Source organism: Mastigoproctus giganteus, chromosome 5 (genome assembly GCF_048544385.1).
Source record: "Mastigoproctus giganteus isolate SK-2022 chromosome 5, ASM4854438v1, whole genome shotgun sequence".
In the NCBI taxonomy this organism is placed as follows: Eukaryota; Metazoa; Arthropoda; class Arachnida; order Uropygi; family Thelyphonidae; genus Mastigoproctus; species Mastigoproctus giganteus.
The window spans coordinates 219,269,925-219,289,910 of record NC_143579.1 but is presented as its reverse complement, the minus strand read 5'-3'; the positions used below and the strand labels follow the sequence as shown (position 1 = coordinate 219,289,910).

General features: G+C 34.4%; 1 protein-coding gene across 2 annotated transcripts in view; it reads right to left on the bottom strand.

Annotated features, from left to right (window-relative positions):
* Window positions 1-1,579: 1,579 nt before the first annotated feature.
* Window positions 1,580-19,986, bottom strand: part of LOC150086116 (integrator complex subunit 12-like) — a 142,627-nt gene continuing 124,220 nt past the window's right edge. For both annotated transcript variants that reach the window (XM_090373722.1, XM_090373723.1), the window contains exons 7-8: window positions 11,822-11,950; window positions 1,580-2,531 (exon numbers count right to left, since the gene is read on the bottom strand). In XM_090373722.1, the coding sequence (XP_090229848.1) occupies window positions 1,887-2,531; window positions 11,822-11,950 (774 nt within the window). In that variant the 3' untranslated portion in view covers window positions 1,580-1,886. The remainder of the gene's footprint in view (window positions 2,532-11,821; window positions 11,951-19,986) is intronic.

The window sequence follows — 19,986 nt, the reverse complement described above, 5'->3', positions numbered from 1 at the left end:
GGGCCAAAGTTAAACCCAAAATTGACACATTTTTCATGATTAAATTCAATCAATTAAATTCATTATTTTAATTGGAATTTTAAGTTTACTTTTGATACGCAAGTAGTTACCACATAATGCAGAATATTTTATAAGTACAAATATTTGAAAATTAAATATTTTGACCGACATTTGTGCATCTTTTCACTACCGTTTTATTATTGATTAGGAAATATCCTATGGCACCGACCGCAATTCACAAATACATATGTTACCTTATGGGAATGCGGTGCTCGCTTAGCGCGGATTCACTTAGCACTCTGATTTACCGGAACGAATTATCAGCATTAAGTGGGGGTCACCTGTATATATGATTCAAGTTACAGCAACTGCTACTCTCTCTCTCACACTCACATGTACGTACGTATAAAAAGTCCAAGTTCTGATTATTTTATTTTGGGTAATACCAAATTATGGTTTCTCAATCAATTTACTTGATGTCAGGCTCATCTATAGCTTACTGAACTTGTCAAGGTCACTTCCTTAAAACTTACTGATTTGTACTTGTTTCGTCATAGAAAATCTTGCTTTAAATTTAATGGAAATTTTCGTCCTACTGTGGCTAAGGAATTTTAGCTAAAGCCCTCTGGAGAAGATTTATATAAGAGCTTTTTTAAAAAATGATGGGGGGGGGGGTTCCTTATTTTGCATGTCAGATATATCTTTCCTTTCTTTATTTGGTGAAAGAGATTTTAAAGTCCAGTTCTGGTTCCTTTTGAAAAGCCACAAATAAAATTGTATATTATATAACTGAATAAGTTTTATTTTGAATATGATAAAATTTGAAATGGTAATGTACTTCATTTTTCAAGTTGAAATGGTTTTAGGGTAGGGTTTTATATGCATTTTAAAAGATAATAGCAACTTTGAAATACATCATAATTTGAATAATCAAATTAATGAGAATATACTGTATATGGGTTTTGTGACTCAATTATTCTGTATATTAAAAAAAAAAAAAAATTCTGCTTTATTTTTAAAATGTTTTGGCCATTCACGCTGTACAAATTTCATACTAGTAAATTAGTTTTTATGAATGCATCCTATTGTCTGAAAGTGGCGAAAAAACTGAGAAATAAAAAATTATATGATTCATTTGAAAATTTAACTGAGTAGTATTAAAAAAACATTAAAAACACAGATATGAAAATACATACGGTATTCATATTTTTGTCATCCTTTGTTTCAATTTGTACATATTTCTCTGACCAGTCCTGTTAAATTCTTAATATTTTTCTAACACCTTAGAATATATATTAAATAACAAGAGTAAAATTACTCACTACTGGTACATAAGATAGTTATTTTAATACATGTCAGCTGAGATATATCTTAACCAAGTTTTGTTTAAAATTGACTTTGTCAAATTTTTAATAGTTTCAGTTTCAATATTATGGCTAAAACACACTTCCTTAGTTATTATTATTAGGTGTTATCTGCAAACCATCCTCAGGAGAGGATGACTTGGAGATGTAGATTTAAAAAAAAAAAAAAAAAAAAAAAATCCCTTTATTTTATATCAAAATCAATGTGCAGAGCTCTATCCATATCCATCAAGATTTTCCAACTTCAGAAATGTTATTTAACAAAATAAGACTTTTTTAATAAACAATGATTTCCCCCATCTTGCTATCTGAATATCATTTGAAACTGTTGAATATGTTTCTTATCATTTACATACAGTCTATTCTTCAGTTTTATAAGCTACATAAAGGACATGAATTTCTTTATAACATAGTAAGAAAATGGGAAATTTCTTCCTTTGGTACAATTCATAACAGAGTAAAAGTTGAAAAAATGACTTTAATTTCCATAAGTTAATTTAATTGTTCCTAATGAGAAACTCACTATTTGGTTGACAATCTTCTTTTTTCTTGCATTTTTGCTGCTTTCTTTTTCATAATTTGAAGTCTTTTGTCAGCTGACATTAATGAACTTGAGCTAGCTGGCTTTGCACCACCAGCAACTATGCCAGTGCTATTGCCATTATTATTAGAGGTAGACGACCTTCCAGAAGCAGATGTTGAGGTAGATGAGATAAGGCCAAGACCACTTTTTGAAACTGATGTTGTTGTGCTGGCACCTGAATTTCCAGTCTTTGTAGTTAAAGTATTAGCAAAAGATAATGATCCACTGAGGTGGTTGTTGTTGTTGTTATTATTATTATTATTATTACTACTACCACCACCACTACTACTACTACTATTATTATTATTACTAGCAGTGGTAATAGTGGCTTTAGACGTTGGAGGTTGTTGAACAGAACTTGATATGCTTTTTGTTGTGGGAAGGTTCATAAGAGAGAGCAAGCCAGTAAAATTTTTTGAATTAGATGAATTTGCACTACATACAGTTTTATTTGATGATGAACCACTTTTTGAAGATGATGTGGATGATGATGATGTTGAAGTAACTGTCCAGTTGGCAGCCAAACCAGCAAGACCAGTTGGTTTATTAGCAGAGGAATGTCCACTTCCCTGATTTACTGGAGCCTATAAATAAATATTAATGAAACAACCATTAAAAAAACACAATTTTTCATGTGTACTCATACAATAATTATATATTTCAGTTATACATATATAAACACTCGATGGAACTGTAAATGGGTTGTAAACACATTCCTTTCACAGATAACTTCAAAAGAAACATCTAAATAAAAATGTGTAATCAATATGGGTCATCAAATGCACAATTTTGCATTATAATGGAACAAATTTTTTGGCCTCCATAACCAGAACTGACTAAGTGCTTTTTGCCTTTTCTTTATCCACGACAGTAAACTTCATGAGCAATTCCACTTTTGATGACATGCATAACCTATCTCCAAGCACAAGCATGGCATACTATAAGAAGTACATACTTAAATAATACAGGATTACCTCACATAGCGCGGTTTCGAACAGCGCAAGTTTCGCTACAGCACAGTTTACAAATTGAAAAAAATTAACTGCTTAACACACCAATACATTTGATATGTATGTATGTATTTTAATGCCAGCACATAGGCCAATGCGTTATGGATTCGAGGCCACACTGACTGTTTTCACAACTCCCATTATCTACGGACTCTGCTAGCTTTGACAGATTAGTAAACACTCTAGATTCCAATGGGTGAGGTCATTACAGAGGGGTGTACAAATATTTTTCGCTGTGTATTTTTATTAAAGATTATTTTTTAAAAACGTTACACCTTTGTACGCAAATATGAGTGGAAAGAAGAAATGTAATGGCGCTGAGTGTTCTTCTAGATCCAAACATCGAACGAGGTATGAAAGTAAGGCAGGTGTTGCAAAATGACATTCGCTGTTATAAAGAGATGTATGCAGATAAAAAGAAAAAATCTGTGCAAACTAAGCTGATCAGTTATTTTTCAAAATAAAAATTATTTGTACTGTATTTACTAGTATTTTTCTTTTAGTTTCTTTTTTTGCAAGAATTTCGCGTGCATCAATTTATAGTAAACAAAACCTATATATTTTTGTAACTCGACTCATATAATCAAATTATCGGAACGCATTACATTAAAATACATACTAATAATACTTCGATCAGTGTGGTTTCGCATAGCGGGGTATTTTTTTTGGCACAAATTAACCGTGCTATGCGAGGTATTCCTGTATATGTTTTCTTTACATCTGATCCATTATTACTGGTTGGGATGCCTGCCACACAGTTACTACTGCACATATTCCAGATAGTGTGAATCAGATTTTCACACACTTCTTAGAGGAAGTTATCAATTACACATTCTTAGAGAATAAGCTCTTCCCAAAACAGAAATAAGAGTAAGGCTGAAGTATTTTCACTACTGCAATTTCTTCTGTTCATTCTCACTGCACATCATTACCTCAAACTTATCAGTGCTGTCTTTAATGAACTCTGAGTTACAGAGCCAAATTAAGGTAAGGTCTTTATAAGCCCTGGGCACTTCTGTTTCATTCTATGGGTATATGGTTAATCAGGATTATCTTGAATAATTTTTTTGGGATAGCAAGATAGTATGTAACAAGTCTTGCAAATTAAAAATATTTAAAGTGATGGCACCGAAATTGAGTGTTCTAGATGAGCAGAAAACCCACTACACTATCATTATGGGGGACTTCAATGCTAAGGTTGGAAAGAGACAAAGTGCAGAAAGGGAAACTATAGGAAATTTTGTAATTGGTGAAAGAAATGAAAGAGGTAAAAGACTTGTGGAATTTGCAGAATCTCGAGGAATATCAGTAATGAACACTTTTTTTCAAGAAACGGGTGAACAGAAAGTGGACATGGAAGAACCCAAATGGATTAACAATTAATGAAATTGAATTCATCCTCATTAAGAAGATATATTGTGAATGATGTTACAGTCCTGAACATAGTAAATGTTGGAAGTGATCACAGAATGGTAAGATTCACACTCAATATAGATTTAAGAAAAGAAAAAAACTGACTCAAGTAAATAATACAAAGGTCTTTAGATAACAGAAGAGGAGAAAAAGCAGTATGTACTGGAACTAAGAACAAGTCTGAGCTTTTGCAGACTGTTCAAGACAAACATATCAACCAGGAATACTACAACTTTCTGAAAGTGATAAATCCCAAGAAACCTATAGGTAAAAAGAAATCCAAAGAAGAAAAAAATTAGTAAAGAAACACTTGTCATGATGAACCGAAGATGACAAATGAAGAGCAAGATAAACAATGATGAGGATAAAATTGAGTATACTGAGTTATGCAAAGCCATTAGGAAGAGACAGAGAGGACATAAGAAGATTTAACACAAGAAAAGTAGAACAAGCATTAAGGGAAAACAAAGGACTTAAATCAGCAGCCATGAGCAGTAATACAGAAAGACAAATGATACTGAAAGTGAAGAATAGTGATGGTGTACTTATAAATAGCAGAGAAGGCATCATTCAAATAGCAGAAGACTATTATAGAGAATTATACAAGGAGTGAGGGAATGATGTCAGCAGTGGGGAAGATGGATCACAAAGAAAATGAAGAATCAGAAAGCCCCGTGGAAAGATGCAGTTACCGTAGGGTTCTTAAAATTGGGAGGAAGAGACATGACACAGAATCTGGCAAGATTCTTCACAAAATGCAAAAACTATATTTCCTGAATGCTATCCATCCAAAATTTATTCTTCTCTTGACTTCCAGCCATTTATCATTATTACAGCTAATAACTTGTCCCAGATAAGTATACGACTCCACCTTTTCAATTACTGCTCCTTCAATCATTGTCTCTTTCTGTGGCATCATCACTTTTGTTCATCATCGCTTTTGTTTTAGCCATATTCATCTTTAGTCCAAAATCCTTACTAACTGTGCATAACTGATTAAGATTTTCCTCTAATTCTTTGGGATCGTGGCTTATGATCAAAATGCCATCTGCAAATCGTAAATTGTTTAGGTACTCTCCATTCACATTGACTCCTTTCTGTGACCAGTCTAATCTTCTGAAAACTTCCTCAATGGTAGCAGTAAACAGCTTAGGAGGTATTGTGTCTCCTTGTCGAACTCCTTTCTCGATTTTAAATTTGCTACTGTCTTTGTCTAGTCTAATAAAGGAGGTAGCACTCTCATATATTTTCTTCAAAATCATAATACAGTATATGGTGTATCTATGCCTTGTCTTTCCAGTGCCCAAAACATTGACTTATGCTGTATGGAGTCAAATGCCTTTGCATAATCCACAAATGCCAGGCATAATGGTGTTTTATATTCATTTGCTTTCTCCATTAGCTGTGATATTACGTGAAGGTGATCCATAGTTGAGAATCCTATCCTAAAACCAGATTGCTCTTTTGGTTGATTCTCATCAAGTATTCTTTCTAATCTGTTAGTAATGACCCCTTGTGAACAACTTGTAGATAACAAGCTAATTGGTCTATAATTTCCAATTTCTGATTTATCTCCTTTCTTATGCAGCTAAACTATGATTTAATTATACCAGTCCTTAGGCATCACACCTTTTCTAATGCACTTTGTGAAGAGCCTTGCCAGTTTTTATGTTATGTCTCTATCTCCCAATTTTAAGAACTCTACAGTAACTTCATCTTCCCCCGGGGTTTTCTGATTCTTCATTTTTTTCAATGCATGTTCTACCTCATCATGAAGAATATTGGGTATGTGTTGCTAATTTGCGATCCATCTTCCCCACTGCTGGCATCTTTCCCTCGCCTCCTTGTATAATTCTCTATAGTAGTCTTCTGCTATTTGAATTATGCCTTCTCTGCTATTTATAAGTATAGCATCGCTATTCTTCAGTTTCAGTATTCATTTGTCTTTCTGTATTACTGCTCATGGCTGCTGATTTAAGTCCTTTGTTTTTCCTTAATGCTTGTTCTACTTTTCTTGTGTTAAATCTTCTTATGTCCTCTCTGAGTCTCTTTCTCTTTGCATAACTCAGTATACAGTAATACCCTGACTTACGCGAACTCGGAGTTACGTGGTTCATACTTGGGATGATGATGTTGTTGTTTTTTGGTTTTTAGGAGCATTAGCAACTAAAGCCATATTGCTCTGGGGATATGCGGTGGTCATTCCCTGACCTTTCCGCATCCTCCGTATTTGGTGGTGACGGGCTCGAACCCCGGTCTAATCAAGAAGCGTGTGCTACGCACTGCTGCTCCTTCCCACCTGGCTATGGAGGCGCCTCACAATGCTGTATAAAACAGCAGAGATAACATCAGTTGGTGTTACCTCTGCTGTTTTATACAGCATTGTGTTATCTCAAGGGCAGTAAGTCCTTCAGTATGAAGCACCCTGCCTTCTTTGACGTTATCTTGCTCACTTTTCACTGTTTTCATTTCCTCCTTTTTTCACCATCTCAATTATGGAAATCTCTGCGATTTTACATTGTTCATCTCGATCAAACTGTTCTCTTAAGATATTCTCATCCAAATGTTCACATTCTGGCCATTTGTTTGATAAGATTGGTCAAGTTCCCACACTCATTGTCCTCTGCCACGTAATCCTGAGCTGTAGTGTTTGTCAACAGCTTCTCCACGACTTTGCTACAGTTCCAAACAATTTGGACCAGGAATCAGCTCTCCAATATAGGACATCCTACACATTCACATTCTTTAAGTAGGCTAATGATACTGTTCTTCATTTGCTGTTGCAAGAAATAACTACATAAACTTTCATCAATATTTTGTTTTTAAACACTCAGTCAGCACACTGACATCCATCAGTTGTACCAAACTGATTATATCAGTTTGGTAAAAAAACACAGCATGAATACCATCACTAGCCAATCCTTTATTTTGGATGGTGCATTGTGTTGCATAGTATTAATAGAGTACTAGAAGGAAGACTTCTGTTTTTGGAACAAATTCTTAAGAAAACCAGTTTAAACAGCTCAGTCTATTCAAGAGCTTTTTTGGGCTTTATATGGTGCTGGCAGGGAAATACCATGGAAATACATACAAAGAAATGTTCACTCAGTGAACCATAAAATAAATTATGAACAGAAGTAGTATTAGCAAATGATGCAAGGCAACAAAATTATACAAATGCAAAAAAAAAAAAAAAAAAAAAATACTACCTGCCTCATCTTCATCTGTCTATCCCATCTAATATCTGAACTTTTCTTAAATTTATACAATCTATCCACTTCCATAACACCAGGATGGGATAGTTTGCTGCAACGATCATTCTCTGGCTGAAAGCAAATTTTTGCACATCTATTCTGCAACCAGTCTTTTTCAATTTGAGTTTATGTCCCCTTGTATGCATTTTCTGAAAGAGTTAGAATACTATCATCATTAAGTTTACTCACTCCATTTAAAGCCTTAAACACTTCAATCAGGTCTCCTCACAAGTGACTAGTTTCAAAGCACTCTAATTTACAGAACCAAAGTCTTTTGTGGTAAAAGTATTCTTATTTGTTTGCTTATCTGGTTGCTCCTCTCTGCACCTGCTCCACAGTCCTGTATACACTGCACCCACTATATTCATATTCCACATCACTTACATCTGAGTGGTACCACATTTCTGATATTCCTACTATGTCTACTTCAAATTCATCAAATTTGTTTACTATACTCCTAGCATTAGTGTACAAGCATGTATGTGCATACCAGTTTTTTGCTTTTAGCAACCCTAACCACAACCCATGTATTTTCTTATTCCATGATAACCCCAGCAAGCCTTGTAATCACTGACACCTTGCTTTTCAGGTTGCTGTATGTCCCAACAGAAGTAATGCAAGAATCACTTTTACTTCTGCCTGCAGCTACTCTTAATCTACTGATCTTATTGAGGTGTATAAAGCCTTGAATGGTTTGAGCATGCTCAATGCTGATAGGATTCTTCCTCTTGCTCAGAATAATCATCTGAGAAGGCATAAATTCAAATTGAGGAAAGACAGTTGTAGGATAGATGTGCGGAAGTTTGCCTTTAGCCAGCAGGCAGCTGGTTGGTGGAACAGACTTCCATCCTTTGTTGTGGAAGTTGATAGCCTAAATAAATTTAAGGCTGAGCTGGACAGGTATTTGGAACGAATGGAGGAGTGAAATGGGAGTGTTTTTTTTTTAGCTGATGCTGCATAAGCTTGCTTTCTTGCATCATATGCTTCTGCTAATGCTAATCTGTGTTATCCTCCCCAGGCTAGCAGTTTTCTGACCCAGCTAACACTGCCTAGACAGCATCAGCAATATTCTTGCAGCTCTTCTATTTATATGTATCCCATCCCTGTCAAAAGAGTCTCTTCTCTCCTGTCAACAAGCATAGACCATGCTTAGAAAAACTGTTTACTGTGAACCTTGCACAATCTCCAGGGTGGAATTGACCGACAAGGCTTGCATCATATTCTCCCTCCCATCATGTCTTGGCAGAACTACAGACACTTTAAAATTTTTTCCTAATTTGTGACTTTTTCTCTGCATTGCCCTGTATTTAAACAATTCTTCAGATCTCCTCTTAATATCATTAGGACCAACACATACATCATCTTTTGTGTCTTTAAAAGATGAACTGCTCAAAAATATCAACAATTTAGCTCCTGGCAGACATACCCTGGTCCCATTCTGCATCCATTTTTATACATTTACTCTTTCCAAGTCAATATAGTCACCAACGACTGCTACCTCCTGTGGAACCAGAGATTTCTGCTATTGAGGATGTCACTGTGTTGTCAAAGAATGGGCTCAAGCATTGAGCTTGGCAGCTCAAGTTTGATGTGACGCCTCCCTTTCATTCCTTTGAAGGCATGAACCCTATTCAATATATGTTAAGGCCCGGAGTTTATCTGATTGAATTACACTTTGGTTGTTCTCTAGGTGACCAGAATAAGGCAAAGCACTACATGTTATTTGTACTGCTTGTTCAAATGAATTACATGACTAGTTGAACAAAAGGGTAAAAAGCCATGCCCACAATATGGAGGGAGCCAAAAGACCACAATGGTAATTGCTGCTTCTGTAATGTGAATGTAACTGGGTTATCATTGAAGAATAAGCACAAGACTGTTTATCTAAATGTGGATGATGCTGTTGTTATTTGGTTTTTAGGAGCATTAGCAACTAAGGCCATATTGCTCCGGTGCGGTGGTCATTCCCTGACCTTTCCGCATCCTCCGTATTTGGTGGTGACGGGCTCGAACCCCGGTCTAATCAAGAAGCTGTGGATGATGCAATGAGGAAACCAATCACAATGATAGTATGCCAATTCTATTACCTCCACAGCTGTTGTTATTTGGTTTTTAGGAGCATTAGCAACTAAGGCCATATTGCTCTGGGGATATGCAGTGGTCATTCCCTGACCTTTCCACATCCTCTGTATTTAGTGGTCGTGGGCTCGAACCCCTACCTCCACAGCAGGAACTACATTGTTTAGAAGATTAAATGGAATGCAATGAAAGTGTGGCAGGTGGAAACTTGAGAACTTAGTCAATCCTAAGTACACACCTGATGAAGAGACATAGGAGGCAGAGCTATTTAACCAAGATGAGGAATAACTTCACTAGAGATTAGCGCTCGCACTCTCACTCTCTCTCTCTCTCTCTCTCTCTCTCCCTCTCCAAAGATAAATCTGAACTTCTCACCTCAAGACTAAAGCAGAAACACTTGGTTAAGAAGAATATCAGTGTCTAATTATCAAAAAATAAATCAAGTTTTGGTGGCATTCTACACAGTAAACATGTTTTGCTACTAACCTTGGTATCAATGGCATTTAGGGAATTATCGCAAGTACACATTACATCTGAGTGATACTGGTGTTCATTGACTCTTCACAGCAAAGTCTGAAAGTTGTTCTCTTGCCTAATAAGAACTTAAAAGGTATCCATTCTCATTGTCCATTCTTTTCATGTAAAGCAGATATACTATAACATGAAGAAAGTACTCAGAGCAATTCAATACAGCACTCATCAATGGAATACTTGCAGCGACCTCAAAGTCACTGGTACAGTAATGGGCATGCAAGGAGGGTTCACAAAGTGTTCGTTTCCTGTGCCTATGGGACAGTTGTTCTACTGCTACATTGTTGTGACTGTCCTCAAAGAAGCAAATATAAGCCAGAAATGAGTAGTGTGCAGTATGTTTCATTAGTGGATCTAATAAAGATTTTTCTATTACCTCTCCACATTAACCTTAACCTAATAAAGTTTGTGAAAGCAATGGGTAAGATGAGTTTGAGAGGAGTTTAAGTGAGAAATTTCCAAAGATCAGTGCCACAAAAGTGAAAGAGGAAATCCTTGTGGAACCTCAAATCAGGGCTGCTGCAGGAGGAAAGCTTAAGCTTTGAAAAAGGCCTTAATGTATTAGAACTAAAAGCAGGAACTTCAATAGGCTTAATATATTAGAACTTTGTTATATACTATTAGAACTAAAAGCATAGCAGGCATTCAACTGGCTCTCTGGAAACAACTTGGGTAACCACAGCTCTCCCAAGTACAAAGATGGAATTTAGAAACTACTTAATGCATATACACAAATGCAATAAACTTCATTTCTTGCATTTGTGTTTAGACCTCTTCCCCAAAAGTTTCATCACAGTGAGGGATGAGCAAGGAGAACAATTCCATCAAAACATTAAGTCAACAGAAAATTGCTATCAAAGTTTCTGGAATGAATGCATGTTGGCAGACCACTGCTAGATGTTGTAAAGCAAGAAACACTTGGGCACAGTGGTATGATTCTGAACAAGATGTACCAAAGGAAATCATCCGCACATTTTTAAATTGTACTTATCTCTTTTTTCGCAATGATGTGCTGTATTATTTTAGCTATGTATATAAAGTGTGTTGAGTTTAAACTGTAAAAGTGATAAAAATGTAATTGTAACCAGTTTTATGTTTTATAAAGAAATCATCTTTACTTGAAATATATTATCAGCAACCTTATTATGAAAACACGCATGCTAGGAAAAACCAAGAACATATTTTAAATTAACATACAAAAATGATTTAGAAAAGTGCTTACATCTTTGATTTAAAAAAAAAAAAAAAAAGTTTCATTCTATTGACCAGTGTTATCATTTATTTCAATCTCTTCAGCACTTCTTGTAAGTAAAGAGGTAACAGTAGCCCTCAAAGTAGTCAAACTGTCTGAGAAATGCATTTCATTTCAAAACCTCTAAAACTTCACCATCAGGTTATACCAAAAAAAAAAAAAAAAAAAATGATGAGAAATTACATTTGTGAGTGACATTATCATCAAGCCTCAAAACAACTATTTACCATCAAAACAGTGAACTATATTTTTTTTTATCATTATATTTTATGCTCAACCTGATAATTTACTGAGCAACAATTAAACTTTCAAATTTTTAAAAACCTTAATATTACCTTAAGTTCGGCTCTCTTGAACGGTAGCAGTGCTGAGGGGGTCATCTCTGATTTGATACCTCTAGTGGGCTGTGTTGATTCTTTAACAACATTATTATTTGACTTGGAAGATTTCTGTGTTTTGGAAGCCTTAAAAATGACAAAAAATTATTAATATCCTATACACAAAATTACAGGGATAACAGCTCTTAATTTTAACTTTGTGACTCAACTAAGGGCTATAAAATAATTCCTGTTGAGCCACGATTCTTTCAAATCTTGCACTGACCTCATTATCTAATAAAATATGAATTACACAATGCTAGAAATTATTTTATAATCATATGTATTTCATAATTCAGTAAGTCAGTTAAGTATTGCTCTGTAATATTTGAAAACAGAATTGTGGTTGTTTGTGCTTCTGACAATTTACATCTGTATGAACACTAACCATGCAACAGATGCAATTTCAAGTTAGTGACTAATAATGATTAGCTCCTGAGCCATCCATATATGCAACAGCAGGTACATTAAACCCAATTATAATTATCATGGATATAAGATCCCAGTTATAGCAAGGAAATAAAGAAGTTTTCACCCAAAACAAAGTATTCAGACAGCAAAACCTAGTATGGTGACAAACAGAGCTTCACAGAAATGACAAGCAAAAATGAAAGAAATTTAAGTTGTATATGAGAGTAAACAGACAATTTTTTTTCTAACTACGATTATACTTAACTGAAGTACATTTAGAACAAAGACTTCAGAGACATGTTTTTATATATTTTAGAGTTCAAATATGCTTGAAGAATTTTCTCTAAATTTATCAAATTCTGAAATATCGACACTCCTAGGCATATCAGAGGGAAACAATTTTCAAATAAGATTTTTTAAGTATTTGCAAAATCTTACTGGGACATATTAACTTAAGAATAACACTAAGACATAAAATTTAATGCAATGATATATCAAAACTTTAATATAAAATTTCATTATCTGAATGACTGGTTCAGTCATTCAGACAATGAAAATTTTTATTATAATTCTTAAAACTTCATGCATTCAATTTTATGTATATCCAACATAGTGGTTCTAATTCTTAAGTTAGTTAATTAGTCCCTAAGTCGTGGTGTTAAAAACATGAGGTATCACTGGTGTTGCTTATTCAGTTACACAATAAGTAGGTAGCCATCTTTCCTGAATTGCTTGGATTTTTGACTTTTTTAGTTAGATGACTGTTGCTATTACTTTTAGAGCAATTTTTACAGGTGAACACCATGTGAATGCCTCAGGTAAATATAAGTTTATGATTGAAACTAGTGATTAATCACAAAATATTTAAAATAAGTTCAAATCATATTTTGATATTTTACTTCATAAAAGTTAGTTTTGTTGAACTGACATCTGTGGATATACCATAGAAGACAGTGGTATTCAAGTTGTTTTGATTAAGTGTTTCCTTAATTCTTATTCCTAGTAGTATTTACATTAAACAATTCTGCAATAACTTGAAATCCAAGAATGGCTGAAGATACTAAACCAGTCTCTATGACCTGTAATCTACAAATTGATGAACTTCTTACTAGTTTGTTATGCAATCAAAGAACATACAAGGGGTGATCATTTAATTCACGGACTGGTGCAAGATTGAAATAAATGAATAAATAAATAATGCCAACATTCTTCATATGTCAATGACGGACTTTCAGAATGAAAATCAATCCTTGAAGTCTGAAATAGAATTTATTAAGAACTTTCACATTCAGTTTAAAAGTTTAACTTTATTGACAAAAATTAACTTAAATTTAAACATGAATTAAAAAGGAAAAAAAAAAAGTGTAGATATTAATCCAAATTCTTCATACACTTTAAAGCATGATTCATTTATATCTAAAGCAGTTAAAAAAAATAATCAATCAGATTTGTTAAATGCACATATTATCAGTGCATGATGACCTCGATGTGTTACCTTCAGATACCATTGTCAAGGTATATGGCAAAGAATGCCAAATTCCAATTAATAATATAAATGATGTAAATTTGTAAAATTACGGAAAATAATGAACTTACTGCAACCTGTACTGTCTATAATAAACAATTATGTCATTTGATAGATTTCATCAATGTATTAAATGACACAAATCAGCACACAAAGCCATCAAAAGACAACCAGTGCACACAAATTGATATTCATCAAATGATGAATATCAATTAATAAATTAATACATCATAAAGAAAGTGATTTATTTTCCTCCACTACCTTATACTGAAAGTTCCTACTGTTAACAAAGAAGAAGAAAGTAAAATGGAACCATTCAAACTCAAAATTATGCACAAGTTTTCAAAAATATACCTCCAGAAAAATCAAACTTAAAAATTGCTTCTTCTAACCAATCACATAATTCTTTCTCACAGCTACAGCAAAAACATAATTTGCAGTCCATTCTAGTAACTAAAAGGTACTTTATTTCAAGACTGCAACCAAATGTGTCAGAAGAAAATATCAAAAATTACTTTTACAAAGCATTAAATATTAGGGTAGAAGCAAGAAAATTTAATCTTAAACATACAAATTTTGCATCATATTGTGTAACAGAGCAAGATGCTCATCAACTAAGACAGTGTTTCCCAAACTGTGTTCCACAGAACACTAGTATTCTGTGAGATGTGAACAACTGCTCCGTCAAAAATCATAATTAATATTTAGTAATTAATATTTACTTCATTTTAGTTAACCCTAAAAATGAGTAAAACATATGAAGAATGTTGGCATTATTTAAAAAAAAAAAAAAATGACAAAAACGACACAGCTCGTTGCCAAATGTGTTTCAAAACATTGCAATGCAAAGCATCATAAAACAAGTGGACTCCATCGTCATCTTGGACATATTCTAATCATGGCATGAAAAGAAAGAAAGTGAAGATGATGGTCAAACACCTCTTACTTCAAAAAAAAACAAAACACTGTGTCAATTTGTCAAACGTCAAGTATCAGAAATGGATGAATTAGTTTCTAAACTTGCAGAAGTAGATGGGATTTCTATTAATACTATTAAAAAGAGTGATTTTATTTGAGAAAGTTTTTCTAAAAGAGGCTTTACAACTACCAAAAAATTCATCTTCTATTATAGCAATAACATATAAGTATTATGAAAAACACAGTCTATATATGTGTTTTTCTATTAGTTTTAAAATGTAAAAATGAGCATTTCTATAGGCGAATGCACCAGTAATAGAAACTGAAGATACATGAACTTTCATGTATATTACAATGAAGATTCGTTAAATCTTGGTCTAATAAGAATTCATAGAAATTGTTCTGCCATGTTCTGCTATTCTTTAGTTAAAAAACAATTGGAAACCCTCATTTTCATTGGAATTTGTTTTGAAACAGATATAATTGCAACTACTAGTGATGGTGCTGCAGTTATGGAAAAATTCGGCAAATTATCACCAGCCTTTCAATGCTTATGCTATAATCATGCACTTCATTTGCTGTGATAAAAGTATTTGATGTTAAAAAATTTAAAGATATCAATAGCACTGATAATAGCAAAAGTTACGATGGAGATAATTTTGAATCTGAATGCAATGTTAAAGAAAACAGCAAATCAGATTCTGATAACGAAGAATCTTCATAAGAAAAATCTGTATGAGAAAAATTGTTAAACTGTTTAAATATTCTCCGGTAAGAAATACTACTTTACAAAAAATAAATAATAAAGAGAGAAAAAATAGAGTTACAAGTCATTTTAGTCTGCAAAACACGGAATACATTAAAAACTATATGACTGAGAGATTTTTAAGGATTTTAACACCAATAAAAATTGCTTTACATGAATTAAAGCTCTCTTATCTATGGAAGGACAGATATCCAAAAATCGCTGAAGATATATTAAACTGCTTAAAACCCTTGCAACTTGCAGCTGAAGCATTAATTAATCAAAATGCAAATCTACTAACAAGTGAAGGAATTTTCAAGAAGCTCAATGTCTTTCTTTAGGTGCAGTCTCCATACTTGAACACAGTATTCCAAGTGTGGTCTAACAAAAGCCTTATATAATGGGATTATCACGTCCCTATCTCTACTTGCAAAACTTCGATAGATCATCGACAGGACACCATGGGCCTTCCTTGCAACCTGTTTACAATGCTCAGAGAATTTCATGTCTGACCGTATTGTAACATCCAAGTCCCTTTCCTCCAGTACTGGGTTTAGTTGAACTCCACCAAGTGAATAAGTTATTTTGGGATTACTATTTCCCAGGTGTAATACCTTACACTTTGTTGGATTAAAGCATAGCTGCCATTTTTCTGACCATTCCTGAAGTCTATCTAGGTCTCTCTGAAGAAGCTCAGCTTGACAGTGATCATTAACTACTATACCAATTTTAACATCATCTGCAAATTTAGACATCACGCCCTCTATCCCTTCATTGATGTCATTTATGAAAATTAAAAACAACAGTGGTCCTAATATTGATCCTTGGGGAACCCCACTTCTTACATCAACCCAATCTGAGGAATAGCCATTTATCACAACCCTCTGCCTCCTGCCCTGAAGCCATCCTGCTATCCATCTAAGGATTTTCCCATTGATTCCAACCTGTTCCAGCTTATAAAGCAACCGCTCATGTGGGACTGAGTCAAAAGCTTTGCTGAAATCTAAATAAACAATGTTGAAATTATTCCCTAAATCCAGCTCGTGAGTGACCCTTTCAAAATAGCGAACCAGATTTGTTAAACATGATTTTCCCTTCACAAAACCATGCTGAGTATCCTTGAGAATTTCAATTCAATCCAAATGATCTTGAATTCCACCCTTGATCATTGCCTCCATGATTTTCCCTACTACTGAAGTCAGACTGACAGGTCGATAATTTCCCACTTCACTCTTAGGGCCACCCTTTGTATGTATTGGAGATACATTGGCACTTTTCCAATCCAAGGGAATCTCCCCAGTCTAGTGATGCTCGCATAATTAGCCTCAATGGTTCAATGCACTCACTTGCCACTTCCCTTAAGATTATAGGGTATATTCCATCAACTCCAGGAGCCTTACTGGCCTGTAAGCTCGAAAGTTTTTTCATTAAATAATCTTGCGAAATTTCAATATCATTAATTACATATTTTTCAACTTCGCTCCCACAATTTCCCATTGCCACAAAAGGTTTTTCATTTGTAAATATCGATGCAAAATAACTGTTGAGTTCATCTGCAACGGCAGCTGGTGTATTTAATACTATCCCCTTTCCCTTATGTAAAGGTCCGATCTGGTTTGTCCTGCCCTTCTTGGCATTTATATATGTGAAGAATTCCTTATTCCCCCTCTTTGCTCTGTTTGCTAGTGATTTCTCATAAACTGTCTTTGCCTGTCGAACCTTTTCTGTGGCTCTATTACAGATCACCTTGTAGCTGTTATAGGCTTCATTACTTTTTATTGCTCTGTAACTTTTCCATGCCACCTTTTTCTGCTCAAGTAATGTGGCAACTTCACTATTCATCCAACTTGGAACCCTCCTCATGGAGTATTTTTTTAATGGTATATACGCATTCAAGGCATCTGTGATTAATGTTTTAAAAGCATACCACAGTTCAAATGTATTCATTCTCTGCACGATATCTACCCAGTTAATAGAGGCCATGTAGTACCTTAAGGCATCATAATTTCCTTTTCTGAAATTAAAACCAATTCCTTTGCCTTTTACTGCTGCTACCTCTCTCATCATCATCCACCGTAGAACTCCGTGATCACTTCCTGCTACTGGTTCCGCTACTGTCAGCCCTGTTATGTCATCCGATTCATGGGTGATGATGAGGTCTAGGATATTCTTTTCTCTAATACTTTCTAATACTTTCCCTGACATGTTGATACAAATAACAGTCATCTAGTTGATTTAAAAATTTTGTTCCCTATGTCGAGTTTCCTTCGCATTTACTCCAATCAATTAGAACCAAATTGAAATCACCCATAATAAGACATTGACGCTTACTTACCCATTCCATTTGCATGTAGAAGCTTTCGTCATAATCTTCACAATCACCTGGTCTGTAGATTACTCCTACTCGCATTATACCTTTGTTTCCAACTATCTCACACCATACAGATTCTATACTAGCATGTGAAACGTCTGAATCCCGGAAAGCTATCGTCGCACTCAGGCTGCTTCTGATAAGAAGCATTACCTCACCACCCCTTCTATCTACCCTATCCTTCCTAAATACATTATACAAGCCGTACTGAAACTCATCATCCCCTATTTCCGGGCGGCACCACGTTTCCGTAAGCCCTATTATGTCCGCGTTACTTGTTTTAACCAGCAGTTCGAATTCGCTCATTTTATTGATGACACTTCTAACATTACTGTATAAACAATTAAGACTTACTGTTCTTGTATATTTAACAACCCTAACACAACCCTTGAAGATTTTTAGGCTCTCTTCCCTGGCAGTAGCTACCCGCTCACTTGAAACGTTTCTGTCCCCAGAACATCTAGATAATATGTCCATTTGGGGTAACAGATGTGCAAGATTTACTTTGACCAATATTATCAGATAAATGCGTGTCAGTATTACCCACATCCCTCCTAACTAGCAGTTTCCCTGAACCTTTAAGGTAACCTCAATAATACTGGCAAAAACCTTTTGCACCACCTTTGTTGAAGTGTATCCCGTCTCTACAAAACAAATTCCTTCTACCTACAAGTGTGGGCCAAGTTGATAGAAATTTCCCCCCTAACGACTTGCAGAGTCCTTCAAGTCTTGAGTTAATCCACAATGCTGAATATATCCACATTTTGTCATGTGTAACAAATTTACAATGTGGTTTTCTGCCAAATTAATAGGAAAAATAAAAAACTATAAGAAAAATTAAAAATAATTATAAAAACATACAGAGAGAGAGATAAAAATATTAATAAACATGAGCTACAGGAATTATATCAACTCCATAAATTGGAATTATTTAAGCTCACAAAAAAAAAAAAAAATACTTACTGCTAAAACCCTGTTAATAAACTTAAATGCATTTCTAATTCTAAAGTATTTGAAGTGATTTGCAGATTATTTTGCAAATCTGCTTCAAATACTTGGATGGTAAAAGGTTTCATCCCTAATGATATAATTATACATTTCCTAGTGTATCAGAAACATTATCTAAAATCATAATCTAGTAGATTCTTCAGAACACCTCGCCCAACACTATTCAAAAGGGCTGGATTAAATATCTGCCGTAATTTGGAAACAATGTGGGAAACCTTTAGAACCTGTCATTTTAAGCTTATTTAGTATTTCAATGTGACAGAAGAAATTTATCCAACGTTTGAAAACTGTACTCATTTGTCTTATTTACAAAAAAATCTCAAAGACTGAAATAGAAAACTATCATTCTATAGTTCTTTTAAATTCTTTAGCTAAACTATTTGATTCCATAATATCACAGAAACTTACAATATATCTTAAACAGCATATTGCTAATGCACAGCACACTTTTATACCTGAAGGATCAGTGATAACAGACCTGTGTTCCTTTTCACAACATGTTACCACAGCAGCTGACAGGAGAATGCAGGTAGATGTTATTTACACCGACCTCTTCAGGGCTTTTGATTCTGTAAATCATGAGCTTCTCTTATTAAAACTGCATGCTTAGGTTATCCAGGACCCTCTACTGATTTAGCTGAAAACATATTTATCATATGAATATAGAGTAATAATATAGGACAAAAATCTTATCCATTCATATTCAACAATGGGGTTCCTTAAGGATTTAGTCATGGCCCTCTACTTTTCAGTGTCTAAGTGAACGACGTACTAATTTCACTGAATCCATCTTGTCAGCCATATTAGGCTATGCAGATGATTCTAAGCTGTTAGCTACAATAATGTCATCACCAGTGCAGCAAATAAAATTACAGGATAATATAAACTCATTTAAACAATGGGCTGATGCACATTACTTACACATCATAGGAATTATTACATATAATTCCTAGGTCAATTCCCACAAAAACCTTTACACATACAATTACACAATAAACTCCATTCCACTACAAAAAAATTCAAAAATATTTGCATCGACATTCACACATGAGGAGTTATTCAGCGAGGGGAATGCCAGAGGTGTATTCAACTCTAGCAGTAAGCTACAGAATCTTGAAATAACTGGGAGTAAAGTGGAGGAGAAA